Source organism: Leopardus geoffroyi, chromosome B1 (assembly GCF_018350155.1).
Source record: "Leopardus geoffroyi isolate Oge1 chromosome B1, O.geoffroyi_Oge1_pat1.0, whole genome shotgun sequence".
Classification (NCBI taxonomy): domain Eukaryota; kingdom Metazoa; phylum Chordata; class Mammalia; order Carnivora; family Felidae; genus Leopardus; species Leopardus geoffroyi.
The window spans coordinates 194,197,845-194,212,446 of record NC_059327.1 but is presented as its reverse complement, the minus strand read 5'-3'; the positions used below and the strand labels follow the sequence as shown (position 1 = coordinate 194,212,446).

Genomic DNA, 14,602 nt, shown 5'->3' with positions numbered 1-14,602 from the left:
CCTGGGTGGCTCAGTCAGTTAAGCATCCTACTTCAGCTCAGGTCATGATCTCACGGCTTGGGGGTTCAAGCCCCATGTCGGGCTCTGTGCTGGCAGTTGGAACCTGCTTTAGATTCTGTGTCTCCCTCTCTGTCTGCTTCTCTGCCCCTCCCCTGCATTATCTTTAAATTATTTATCTTTAAATAAACATTTTTAAAGATATTGTTCATTAATGGGCACCAGACTTCAATTTAAAAAAAGAAAAGTGGGGGAGAAAGAGAAGAAGGAGAAAAGTAAGGTGGAGAAGGAGAGGAGGAAGAAAGAAAAGGAGAAAAAATTTGGAAAATACACAAACAAAATTAATATGCTTCAGCAAACATTTGTGATTACAGACCCAGTACTTAGAATTTTTATGAATTCTAAGTCCGATAATTCTCACAAAACCCTAAGAGGTAAGCTCTGTTAAATATCGCCATCTGATGGGTGAGAAAAACAAGGATTAGAACAGTAGGTAAGGTCGGGCGTCTGAGTGGCTCAGTCGGTTAAGCTTCAGCTCAGGCCATGATCTCATGGTTCATGGATTCGAGCCCCGCGTGGGGCTCTGTGCTGACAGCCCGGAGCCTGGAGCCTGCTTTGGATTCTGTGTCTCTGTCTTTCCCTGCCCCTCCCTCACTCATGGTCTGTCTCTCTTTTTTTGTCCCTCTCTCTCTCTAAAATAAATAAACATTAAAAAATTTTTTTAAAAAAAAGAGCGATAGGTAAGCTCCCCAAAGGCAGGCAGGCAGTGCAGGGAGCTGGGAGGCAAAACCCAGTAGCCTGAGCGGAGTGTGGACACAGCTGTCCATGTCGTGTCCTGGGGTCCGTGCCGGTCGGAAGGTTAACATACTACATAACTTCTGGGCCCAAGTACTTTAAGTAAATGTGGAAGAATGCATGCCATCAGAGGAGGCCAGAATTGTTGAGATTTCAGTAGCTTTGCCCAGCACATGTCTTCTGTCTTCAGCCCATTCTGATTTTGACATTTCCCAAGTACGTGGAGTAGTGAAAGACAAAAAACCCACCTGTTAAATATGAAAGGCCAGGCAGCTTTAGGCCTTCATTTAAAAAAAAAAAAGATAAACAGGGCGCCTGGGTGGCTCAGTGGATTGAGCGTCCGACCTCAGCTCAGGTCATGATCTCACAGTTCTTGGGTTCAAACCCCACATCGAACTCTGTGCTGTCAATGCAGAACCTGCTTCAGATCCTCTGTTCCCCTCTCTCTGCCTCTCCCCAACTCACACGTGCCGTCTCTCTCTCTCTCTCAAAAATAAATTAACATTTAAAAAATAAATTTAAAAAAAGGTACACAAAAAAATTTTTTAATTTAAAAAAGTAAACGGGGGTGCCTGGGTGGCTCAGTCCGTTGAGCATCCGACTTCGGCTCAGGTCATGATCTCGCAGTTCATGAGTTCAAGCCCTGTGTCAGACTCTGTGCTGACAGCTCAGAGCCTGGAGCCTACTTCCGATTCTGTGTCTTCCTCTCTCTCTGCCCCTCCCCCTTGCTTGTGCTCGTTCTCTCCCTCGCTCTCTCTCAAAAATAAATAAATAGACATTTAAAAAGATAAACAAAAGGATGGGGCCCCTGGGTGGCTCTGTCGTTTAGCCGGCCAACTTTGGCTCAGGTCATGATCTCACGGTTGGTGAGTTCGAGCCCTGCATTGGGCTCTGTGCTGACAACTTGGAGCCTAGACCCTGCTTTGGAATCTGTGACTCCCCCCTCTCTCTCTATCCCCTCCCCAGCTCATACTCTGTCTCTGTCTCTCAAAAAATAAATAAACGTTAAAAAAAATTTTTTAAAGATAAACAAAAGGAAAAGGTAACTTTATTATAAGATACATTGTTTGATGAGTTTAATGTCATTATTATTTTTCTGAGTAAACTAGTAATCTTAGCGGATCTTTTTCCATCTGTTTAATCCGCTGCAGGATGAACAATTGCTGATTAGTGCTACAGAGGCCGAGGCTTTTCTGTGGGGCTTAGATCACGCAGCTGCGGATTTTGTGGCAGTCAGACCTGCAGATTATGAAAGCGCCCACGTCCGACTACAGATGGAAAAAGAACTCCTGTTCGTGCCCAGCAGGCTGACAGGTACCTGCTCTTTTTGCCTTCTTGCTCAGCATGGGCATCTTCGTTTTCCTTCAGATGAAATATGGCTGGTGTCTGAGGATGCCCAATTTCTAACCTGAGTTAGTAATCAGCCCCTGGGGCCCCTGGGGCCCCTGGATGGCTCGGTCCGTTAAGCATCCGACTCTGGGTTTCGGCTCAGGTCATGATCTCACAGTTTCGTAGCTTGGAGCCCCACATTGGGCTCCAAGCTGACAGCAGAGAGCCTGCCTGGGATTCTCTGTCTCCCTCTCTCTCTCTCTCTCTCTCTCCCTCTCTCTCTCTCTGCCCCTCCCCCACTTGCACTATCTCTGTCTCTCTCAAAATAAAAAAATAAACTTTAAAAACAAAAAGAAGAAATGCCTTCAGGTGAAACTAAAATAAAGAACATGAGAAAATGCCCATTGAACAAACGCTCACTGATAGACCAGCAAAAGAAATACCAGGATGTTGTGGGGGTCCCCGCATCAAATCAGCAACCTGTGCTGGGGACGGAGAACATGTGAGACTCTGAGATTCTGAGATTCGGGCTGTGAGAAGGAAACTCTCTCTGCTTCATCCTCTACCCACTCAACCTTTCTAGAACACTTCTGTGACCAGACATGTGTGGGTTTCTTCCCACACTGACCAACTCTCCAACACCAGCCGGATATCCTATAGCTTACTACCTGCCTGGGGCTAACGCAGACCCCACAAATAAGGGCTCGGCCCCACAAGACTACTGTCTACCTCAGACACCAGCCTCAAGTAGTGGGTCCCCATGTTACCCACACTTCTGCTCGATTTCGCCACAAATTGGGGGCTCCATGACCCCCTCCTCAGGTTTGATCATTTGCTGTAACAGTGCATAGTAGTCAGAGAAATACTTCTACGTGCTGGTTGATCATGTAAGAAAGGATTTGAGAGAGCACCCACGTGAAGAGATTCACAGGGCAAGGCACGAGGGGAGGGACATGGAGCTTCCATGCACCTCTGCACATTCGCCAACCAGGCAGCTCTTCAGACCCCTTCACTTAGGACTTCTATGGAGGCTTCCTACGTAGACACGATCATTGTAGACCAAATCACTGCCATTAATGAAATCACTGCCATTAAGTCCCTCTCCTCTCCCAGAGGTGGGATGGAGGGCACGATTGCTGAAAGTCCCAACCTTCTACTCACAAGCCTGCCCACCAGACCAGCCTGAGACTCTCCAGGAGCCCCCAGCCACCAGGCATGTCACTGTCATGCAAAAGGATGTTATCACGTGAGCGATTCTGAGGGAGCTGCAAAGCAGGTTGGCTGAGGTTCCTCACCTCAGGGAGGTGGAGGTCGGGAATGGTTAAGGGTGCTAGAGTCAGGACCACTGGATTAACTCCTAGTGACTGCCCCTGGCTGAGTTTCTGGCCTGGGCTTCCCTTTGCTCTTTTCTCACCTGGAATTTTCTTTCCTCCTGAGAGTGCCTGAGGGACCTCCCCAGTTACTTAACTGGTAGTTCACACTTAAAATGGCAGGGCGGGGGTGCCTAGGTGGCGCAGTCGTTTGAGCGTCCCACTGCGGCTCAGATCATGATTTCGCAGTTCGTGAGTTCAAGCCTCACGTCAGGCTCTGTGCTGACAGCTCGGAGCCTGAAGCCTGCTTCGGATTCTGTCTGTCTGTCTGTCTCTCTCTCTCTCTCTGCCCCTCCACTGCTTGTGCTTTCCCTCTCTCTCACAAAAATAAGTAGATAAATATTTTTTAAAAATTAAAATGGCATGGCACAAAAACAGACACTCAGATCAATGGAACCCAGAAATGGACCCACAAACATATGACCAACTAATCTTTGACAAAGCAGGAAAGAATATCCAATGGAATAAAGACAGTCTCTTTAGCAAGTGATGCTGGGAAAACTGGACAGTGACATGCAGAAGAATGAACTGGGACCACTTTTTTACACCCTACAGAAAAATAAACTCAAAATTGATAAAAGACCTCAATGTAAGACAGGAAGCCGTCAAAATCCTCAAGAAGAAAGCAGGAAAAAAACCTCTTTGACCTGGGCCACAGCAACTCCTTACTCACTCAACATGTCTCCAGAGGCAAGGGGAAAAAAAGTAAAAATGAACTACAGGGATCTCATCCCCAAAATAAAAAGCTTCTACACAGCGAAGGAAACAATCAGCAAAACTAAAAGGCAACTGACAGAATGGGAGAAGAAATTTGCAAATGACATATCAGATAAAGGATTAGTATCCAAAATCTATAAAGAACTTATCAAACTCAACACCCAGAAAACAATCCAGTGAAGAAATGGGCAAAAGACATGAATAGACACTTCTCCCAAGAAGACATCCAGATGGCCAACCAACACATGAAAAAATGCTCAACATCATTCATCATCAGGGAAATACAAATCAAAACCACAATGAGATACCACCTCATACCTGTCAGAATGGCTAACATTAACAACTCAGGCAACAATAGATGTTGGCGAGGATGCGGAGAAAGAGGATCTCTTTTGCATTGTTGGTGGGAATGCAAGCTGGTGCAGCCACTCTGGAAAACAGTATGGAGGTTCCTCAAAAAACTAAAAATAGAACTATCCTATGACCCAGCAATAGCACTACTAGGCATTTATGCAAGGGATACTGGTGGGCTGTTTCGAAGGGGCACGTGCACCCCCATGTTTATAGCAGCACTATCGACAGTAGCCAAAGTATGGAAAGAGCCCAAATGTCCATCGATGGATGAGTGGATAAAGAAGATGTGGTATATATGTACAATGGAGTATTACTCAGCAATCAAAAAGGATGAAATCTTGCCATTTGCAACTACGTGGATGGAACTGGAGGGTATTATGTTAAGCGAAATTAGTCAGAGAAAGACAAATATATGACTTTACTCATATGATGACTTTAAGAGACAAAACAGATGAACATAAGGGAAGGGAAGCAAAAATATAAAAACAGGGAGGGGGACAAAACAGAAGAGACTCAAAAATATGGAGAACAAACAGAGGGTTACTAGAGGGTTGTGGGAGGGATGGGCTAAATGGGTAAGAGGCATTAAGGAATCTACTCCTGAAAACGTTGCACTATATGCTAACTAACTTGGATGTAAATTTTAAAAATAAAAAAATAAATTTAATTTAATTTAAATAAAATAAAATAAATTAATTAAAATAAAGAAAAGAAAAGAAAAGAAAAGAAAAGAAAAGAAAAGAAAAGTCAGGGTGGTTTGAGAACCTCTTGAGACTGAAAAGGGGGTCCTGCACTTACCTTACCTGGAAGCTAGATTTCTTTTCAGTTGTCATGTTCTGAGTTCCAATTAAAAGCCCAGCCAAAGATAATTTGTTGTTTAATTTTGATAGTTAATTTTGAATCACGTGTGTTCAATGTATTTGTTGGACACGGCGCAGGGTGGGGGTAGGGGGGTGTGCTGCCTGGGTGGCTCAGTCGGTTAAGCGATCGACTTTGGCTCGGGTCATGATCTCACGGTTCGTGAGTTTGAGCCTGGCGTCTAGCTCTGTGCTGACAGCTTAGAGCCTGGATCCTGCTTCGGGTTCTGTGTCTCTGTCTCTGTTCCTCCTCCGCCTGCACTGTCTCTCTCTCTCTCTCTCAAATAAAGATTTAAAAAATAATAATAATAAGCAGAAGGGAAACGTGCCCAAAGCTGACACCTTTGCCATAATAGTAACGGTGAATGCATCCTGTGCTCTCCCGCCAACAGGCACCTTTCTAAGCACTTGCTATGTATCCACAAATCTGCTCCCACACCAGGGCTAGAGAAGTCATCTCTTTCATTTTACAGATGAAAAAGCAGAAGCCCAGAGAAGTTAGGGAACTAGTCCAAGACCTTGAATCTAGTGATGTGAGGGAGGCAGGTTTCTGAGCGGGGTGGCCAGCTGCAGAGGCCACACGTCTGGCACAATGCGTCCTGATGCCCTTTGGGGGAGTGGAGAAATGCATTTGCAGCAACCTCAGCCAAGGAGGAACTTCCTCACCTGTGTCTGTGTGCAGAGGACTCTCACTTCCAGGCCTGTCACTGGAGCCCCCTGGGTTGGGAGTGGAGGTTTCACCCCAGGGGCCCGCTCAGACAAGGGGTGGGGGGGTTGCTCGTGGAAGAGGCCTAAGCTGTCCCGGCTGCACGGGGGTCCTGCTCTGAGCGGGGATCCAATCACAGATCCTTCTCCCACTCGCGCTGGCCCACGGGGGGGCCCTGTGAGGAGGTGACCCTGGCCTAGCCAACAGGAGTCGGGGAGCCACACAGCCCCAGCTCCTCCTCCGCAAGGTATGACCATGAGCGAGCTCCTCTATTCCGGGGTGCCTCGCCTGAAGTCAGCAGGAAATGAGGCGCTCCTATGACATGACCCTGGACGTTTAGTTTTCCTTTGAGCACTGAGGAAATGACATGAGTGAATTACCTGTGCTGTGACCAGCACATAGCAGGAGATCAGAAATAATAGTAATTTCTGTTACTGGTGCTGTCGTTCTTGTCACTGTTTGGAGAACGGTTGCCAAAGTCGAGTGTGTTAGCCAATGTCAAGGCTTCTACTTACACGTATTTTTAATCTCTTCCTTCCCTGATCTAATTCTGTAAGTATGATCATGCGTACACAACATATAGGCACATGCAGGGTGGGCGAGTGCTCAAAAACGTTCCCTTGAAAAGAGTTGAAGACCCCTGGGATTAGTGATGGGCCCCCGTCTAGCCATGAGAGGGGTGGGGAGCGGAAAAAAAGGTTACAACAGTGGTTTGCCCCAGGTTTTCTAAAGGCTCCGAGGTAGGTTCTTCCAGAACCACTGGCATTGATTGCTTTTTTGCGGGGGAGTTTGGGAAGCAGAGTATCCAAATGGCCACACACAGGAGAATTGGCAGATTCGAGGATTTGGCGAGGTTTAGAGTGAGGTAATTATAAGCAAAAGTGATTCTCCACCTTTCCTCTTAGCTCCCAAATTGGCTCCGGGCCCTCACAAATCCACCATCTTTTCTCATTTCTCCTCTGGCCTACTCTGCCCAAGCAGGCCCAGGGATCTTTCTAGAACTGAGAATCTGCTCGGTCACTCCCCAGGTAGAGCTTTCGGTGACCCACCCCCCTGGCCAGAACCCACTGCTGCTGGTGGCCTGAGAGGCCCTCCCTCCACCCTACTGCCCTGCACTGCTCACCACCCACTCAGTGCCCACCCTGTGTTCCTCCCCCTCCCCTGTTCCCTGGGACACTCACACCCCCAGGTCCCCATCCCCAGCTCCTTCCTTCTCAACCCTCAAGTGCAAATGCATCGCCTCCGGAGAAAATCCTCCCTTGCTGCTCTGTTTCAAGTTTGTCTCCTTTTTTAAACTTCTTAACTTACAAAGCATTTTCTCATACTTTACCTCATTTCATTCTCCCAAGAACCTTGTGAGTAGATACTCTCATCCCTTTTGTACGGAAGGAAAGAGTTCAAAGAAGGGCCCGGCCCTGGTTCTTTCCACCAGTGAGCGATGAAGCAGGTCCTCTGATTTGAATACCGCCATCCCCGTGCTTTGTCACACTGGTGAGTTAGGCGTGGACTTATTTCACGATTCTGCAACATGATATCACGGGTGAACACATTCCTCTTTTCCCTGGTTCTGCTTCTAGAAGTTAACATGGAGCATTTGCGGCTTCTAAGAATCTAAATGAAATCTCCAGTGGTTGTTTGAAGTCACCAAATTGCAGCTGCAAATGTTTAGGCTGGCACCAACGTTGCTTTTATTTGCTTCTGACCTATCTAGTGCCTACGTATAAAAAGCTTCCCGAGAACGTACAGCCCAGATATCTGGAAGATGAAGGCCTGTACATCGGCACAAGACCGGACGTGCCTCGCACCTGTCAGAACATCATGGAGAACAGGTTGCTGACACAGGAACCTGTAAGCACGCAGCCAGTGTCCCCCCACCCCCCCATCCTCCCTGTCCCCCTGTGGGCAACTCTTGGAGCTGCTTCTTCCTGTGGGGACAGTCACATCATGCTCATTTCCTCCTGCCTGTAGACAGTTGTTCAATATTTTTATTTGTCTCTCAGTACGTTTGGCGATCCTCAAACCGCACAACCTCTCCCCCCGCTTAAAACCCATCTAACGTTGGCTGGCCTCGGGATTCTCCTGCTGAGTCAGATGTCCACAACCCTCACACAATTCACAGAAATGTTTAATCATCCACGGATAAAAGGTTCTCCGTTGTTTTGCTCCTATGGTTTTTTCCTTCAATTTTTCATGCATAGAAAATACATTTTTTCTGAAGCACCCCTGTAAGCTTTTTGTTAACGCTTTTTTGGAGGGGAGTGAGGACTATATCTTAATTGTGGGGGGTGTTAGTGACGACTCAGTTGCTAATGGAAACGAGGCTTTTATTTTTTTTATTTAAAAATTTTTTTATGTTTATTTTTGAGAGAGACAGAGAAAGAGAAAGTGTGTGAGCAGGGGAGGGAGGGGCAGAGAGAGAGGAAGACACAGAATCCGAAGCAGGATCCAGGCTCTGAGGTGTCAGCACAGAGCCTGACGCGGGGCCTGAACTCACAGACTGTGAGATCATGACCTGAGCCAAAGTTGACACTGAACCAACCGAGCCACCCAGGCGCCCCAGAAACGAGGCTTTTAAAGATCTATTGGGACAGGGGAAGGTGCATGAAATGTGTGTGTCGACCCAGAATTTTCTTGCAAGTGTTGTTTCTTTTGTAAACCATTTTCTGTCCAGTTAGAAGAAGACGTTGGGACGTCTGGGTGGCTCAGTCAGGTAGGCGTCCAACTTTGGCTCAGGTCATGATCTCACAGTCTGTGGGTTTGAGCCCTGTGTCGGGGTCTGTGCTGACAGCTCAGAGCCTGGAGCCTGCTTCGGATTCTGTGTCCCCCTCTCTCTCTGCCCCTCCTCCGTTCTCTCTTTCTCTTTCTCTCTCAAAAATAAATAAACATTTTTTTTTTAATTTAGAAAAAAAAAGAATAAAATGTTGTCCGTCCCTCTGCTTGACCTGCAGGGAAGAAGGTGGTTCGGAGACGATGGGCGAATCGTAGCACTGCCAAACCCCATCAAGCCATTTCCTTCAAGACCACCGGTGTTGACACAGGAGCAAGACTTCAGGGCAGAACTTGAAACATTGTATAAAAAGGTAAGCCCACCTCCCCTTTTTTTAAAAAGTTTATTTATTTGGAGAGAGAGAGAGGGGGGGCAAGCCCACGTGGGGGAGGGGCAAAGAGAGGGAGAGACAGAACCCCAAGCAGGTCAGCTCAGAGCCCAACGCGGGACTCGATCTCACGAATCCGTGAGATCACAACCTGGGTCGAGATAAGAGTCGGACTCTTAACCGACTGAGCCACCACCTCCCCATTTTTAATGCATGAAGGTGCTTGAAAGTGCTTTGTTCTTTGGATAGCCTGGAGTGCTAAGTTCATAACATTGTGCTTTGGTTGTTTAAGTTTCTCTACCTCACACATAAAGAACAAACAGCAGGCGTGTTATCTAAGAACAAGCCTGCTATGCTCACCTACTTTCTTCTCAAACAAGGAATGAGCTCCCAGGTAGGAATGGCTAAGTCAGTGACTTTATCTGCATATCCAGGTTAGCTGGCTTTATTTTTCTTCCTTTTTCTCTGCCATCTCACATACGCTGCAGGATTATTTCCCATTCATTGTCTCTTTATTATATAACTGGAGATTTTCTATCCTTGCAAATCCTTTCTACTGTGTTTTCTTAAGGCCAGGTAGCAAACAGCTTGACTTGAGTCCTGGCACTACATTCACAGGGCAAACTTGGCCCTTAATTTCTCTGGGTCACCATCTCTTCATCTGTAGGATGGACATAGTAACAGTATCTGCCTCTATGATGATTGTGCAGATTCGTTGAGACAGTACATTCGAGTGCTTGGATCAGAGCTCAGTAAGTGCTGGCTAGTGTTAAACAGAGTTGCCTGCCTACGTGTTTAATTATATTACTCTTGCTTTCCTGAACTGCTGAGCAAAGATCACCACCTTCAGAAACCCATGTAGTTTTGGGGCACCTGGTGGCTCGGTTGGTTGGGCGTCCGACTCTGGCTCGGGTCATGATCTCGCAGTCCATGAGTTCAAGCCCCACATCAGGCCCTGCACTGACAGCTCAGAGCCTGGAGCCTGCGTCAGAGTCTGTCTCCCTCTTTCTCTGCCCCTCCCCTGCTCGCACTCTGTCTCTCTTTCAAAATAAAATAAAAACATAAAAAAAATTAAAAAAAAAAAGAAACCCATGTAATTTTATGTTTGTAATATTTCACCGTGGATACAGTGAAACAGAATGAGGGGATTTGATGATATTCCGTAAAGGAAGACATGGGTGCGAGTCAGGGCATCTGAACTGCCCTACTAACAACTACTTCGTGACTTTGGGAGGGTCCCATTTCCTTAATTAAAAAATAGGAACAATAATAGTCCTCTCTACCTCAGAGGATCATTGTGAGTATTAAGATAATGTAGCTGTATGCCGTTTTAAAATTTTTTTAACATTTATTTATTTTTGAGAGAGCATGAGTGGGGGAAGGGCAGAGAGGGAGACACAGAATCTGAAGCAGGCTCCAGGTTCTGACCTGTCAGCAAAGAGCCCAATGCAGGGCTCAAACCCACGAGCTACAAGATCATAACTTGCCCCGAAGTCGGACGCTCAACACACTGAGCCATCCAGGCGCCCCTGCCCTTTATTTAAAATTACGAATTTCTGGGGCACCTGGGTGGCTCGTTCAGTTAAGCGTCTGACTCTTGATTTTGGCTCAGGTCATGATCTCAGTTTGTGAGTTCGAGCCCTGCGTTGAGCTCTGCACCGACAGCTGTGAGCCTGCTTGGGATTCTCTCTCTCCGTCTTTCTCTGCCCCGCTCCTCCTCTCTCTCTCGCTAAAAAAATAAATAAATCAACATTTTCTAAAAACAAAAACAAAATGTGAACTTCTATAAAATATTGTTGTTATTACAGACAAGTTTTAATGAGTGGCTACTTTGTGCCCAAATGTGATCATGGGAGTAGATTTGCAAAACAAGCACAAACCCAAGTCACTGTCCATGAGGGATTTGTCATCTGTTTGTTTCCACGCCAGGTCTGTGACCTAATTAGTGATTGAGATAGTCTTCCCCTTGGGCACATATCCAGCAATATGTCAGTCTCCCTTCACTGTTCCATCCATTTCAGCAGGACACATTGATATAATGAGACTCTATGGGTTACAATGAGAAAATAGAAGAGTAAATACCACAGAGGGTGGGGTATTAGGGGAGCCAATTAATCTTACCTGTCTGCTTTAGAAGTTGTCAGCTAGCTGGGAAGCTGGGAATGGCACGGGGTCAGAGAGGGATGCAGGCATCAGTCGCACTATGGGAACAGCCGGACAGCAGAATGCCATGGGAACCCAAGACCGGATGGGCTTCCTGTTCCATCTCCCATGAATTAGGTCCTCGCCTGGACACAAGCCTGGTGAGTTCACCATGGGGACGGCTGAGGAGAACCCACGAGGCCAGTAAGCAGGCTTTCGGGAAAGAGCTAAGAAGGGGCAGCAGAGAACCCAGACCAATGGCTCTTGAGCTCCAGCTGGCTCTCTAGTCACATTCTTCCTTCTCTCTGGGGAAGAAGCCATGAGGATGGACAGTGGGGAGACGCAAGGTGGCTTCTTCCCAATGCCTGTGAGACGGGAGATCTTCCCATCTCGTGTGCAGAAATGGGGAAATCGGGAAAGAGAATAGTTCCACTAAGAGGGGGTTGAGCATCCAGCATCACAGGAGCCAAAGAAGTTAGAGAAGGGAGAGATCCAAAGGGACTGGAGGCTCCCAAGGTCATTTCTTAGAGGGTCAGTCTCCCTTCACTCTTCCATCCATTTCAGCAAAGTTACATGGCAAAGTAGGAAGGATATGTTGGAGTGTGTGAGAAGGTGGCAGGAGGCTTTAAATTAGAGGGAGGAGATATTATACCCCCTCTCTGATCCCCCATTACACGTTACCTGCTAAGTTCGCTGTTGAATTGTATACCTCGTTCTTTTTTTGGAGTGTCATTGTGGAAACTTCCAGTGATTCAAAGCATCATGCATTTCTTTCTGGATTGGTATTTTCACAATTTTATTTACTGCCTAACTTTTGCCTTTTCCTACATTTATTCAGATCTGTCCAATGCCAAAACCCGTTCTTCCACTGTTCCATGTCACAGGCTTGGCTTTAAGAACAAACGTTAAATGCGTATGGTCTATATTTTTAGCCCTCTAGCCAAACATACCTTCCATCTGGGAGTTTTGACATGATGCAGGAGCAGAGAAGGAGATGAACGGGCAGAAATGGCTTCATTGACAGGTTATTAATGCATCTTCTCTCTCCTTCCCCCACTCCCCTGAAAGTGACTCAAGGGCAAAGATGGGGTTTTCTTCTTCTCTTAGCCCTAGCACTGAGCAGGAGGCTGGCACGCAGGGACACCTCAATCAAAGTACAAATTGAATATTATTAAAATGATTCAGCTGAGCTGAATATGTCTGGAAGAGACCCCCCTCCTTATTCCTCTCCTCAGCTGTCTCTCCTGCAGAACAGTGGCTTTCCTGGGGTCTGGCTTAACCCTGGCATCCAAGTGGTGGAAAACCAAGTCAGTGTGCCAACTGGGAATTGGCAATTCTGGGGGCCATTAATGGATCCTTGGTGAATTTATGCCTCAGAGCTCTTAGGCTCAATGCTGACCCAGCAGGACTGACCAAATGCATCCCCCATTAGTATTTCGTAAAAATGTAATATTCTACTGTTCCTAATTTAAGACCTCTGTTAGAGACCATTAAATATAGATTAATACTAGGGGTGCCTGGGTGGCTCAGTCCGTTGAGCATCTGACCCTGGATTTCGGCTCAGGTCAGGAACTCACAGTTTGTGAGATTGAGCCCTGTGTCAGGCTGTGCGCTGACAGTGTGGAGCCTGCTTGGGATTCTCTCCTCTCTCTCCCCCTCCCCTGCTTGCGTGCACTTGTGTGTGCAAGTTCGGACTCTCTCCCTCTCTCTCTCAAAATAAATAAGTAATGTAAAAAATAGATGAATACTCAATAAATAAATAAAATAGAGAAATACAAAAAGAGATCCGATATTGTGCAAAGAACAAAATTAAACTTCAAATGAGAAAGAATGCAATCGAATACCTCTTAAGAAGGAACTGTTCCAAAACTTCAAAAATAAAAATGCCAAGAGTGCATTGCACATATGGCATAAACAATATAAAATGCAGTTTGCCTAATCCTGATAGCAAAGTAGGGTTTGGGTTGTTGAAAGCATCCCAACAGCCTCCCTCCTCCTCCCTCCTTCCTCCCTCCTTCCTCCCTTCCTCACTTCCTCCCTCCCTCCCTTCCTCCCTTCCATCTTTGCTTCCTTCCCTCCTACCTTCCCTCTTTTATTTTTAATTTTTCCATCCTTAAGTGAAAGTCCACTATATTCTCAGTTGTCCTAAACTCAGGGAGTACAGAGGTAGCAACATTCAAACAAGGCCTTAGCGAGACTGCCCCTAGCATGGGGTATGGGTAAACAGAAATGTCACGTGTTAGAGATTCTGTGAGGGATGCCTGGCTGGCTCAGTTGGAGGAGTATGCAACTCTTGACCTCAGGGTTGTGAGCTTGAGCCCCATGTTGGCCACAGAGTTTACTTAAAAAAAATAAATAAGTAAAAGGTTCTGGGATTTGAAGTTGGCATGACATTCCTGAGGGACATTTGTGTAGGGGCCTCCCCTTTGCAAAACTGCTTACCGTTTTGAGGCCTTTACCGTGATTCCAACCTCCTTGTTAATTACCACTTGAGAAGATTAGCACTTTCCCCTCTACCATCGTCACCAATGTTTCCCAGAGCATTGGTCACCTACTAGGCTCTAATTCACCAACACTCTTTGGTTGCAAATGACAGAAGCTAATGCAAAACTAACTTAAGCAAAGGGAGAACTTGGTGGCCCACATAACTGGGAAGGATCTGGAGATAAATCAGAAAATGAAAGGAGGGGATTTAGGAACCAGGACCTCAGGGGCTGAGACCAGGGGCTCCATGATGGCAGTCTCACTGTCCACCTCTCTTTTCTCTGGTTCTCCTTGAATGTTGACTGGTAGCACTCCCTCTTATTGTAGGCAGGCCAGAATTCTCCATGTCTTAGGAGGCATGACCCTTGATAATCTAAGCGTAACAACTCTAAGGGAAAGGGTCTTATCTTTTCCTCCAAGATTCATATTATCAATACTAAGGACAAACTGGTCCGTTGTAAGTGGGACCTGTGACCCCCACCTCATGCCCAGAAGATGGGGATGAGAAAGCTTTCCAGGAAGACCAGAACAATGGCTACAGAATCTCCTGCAGGCTCTGGGCTGGATTCAGACTCTGTTCCTATTATTTCTCAGGGCAAATATAGAAACTTGTATGTTAATCCCACCAATGATTATTATTTTTCCGTACAACTTCTAAATTTCTTTCTCCATTGGCATTCATCTCCACACACACTGAGAACATTGGCAGATAATCCATTTGCATCACCCTTGATAGTTTTGGTTTTTGGTTTTCAA

General features: G+C 46.4%; 1 protein-coding gene across 14 annotated transcripts in view; it reads left to right on the top strand.

Moving 5' to 3' along the window:
* Window positions 1-14,602, top strand: part of CC2D2A (coiled-coil and C2 domain containing 2A) — a 151,292-nt gene that overhangs the window by 49,016 nt on the left and 87,674 nt on the right. For all 14 annotated transcript variants that reach the window (XM_045474508.1, XM_045474506.1, XM_045474503.1 and 11 more), the window contains 3 exons: window positions 1,944-2,106; window positions 7,837-7,973; window positions 9,074-9,205. In XM_045474508.1, coding sequence (XP_045330464.1) covers window positions 1,944-2,106; window positions 7,837-7,973; window positions 9,074-9,205 — 432 coding nt within the window. The remainder of the gene's footprint in view (window positions 1-1,943; window positions 2,107-7,836; window positions 7,974-9,073; window positions 9,206-14,602) is intronic.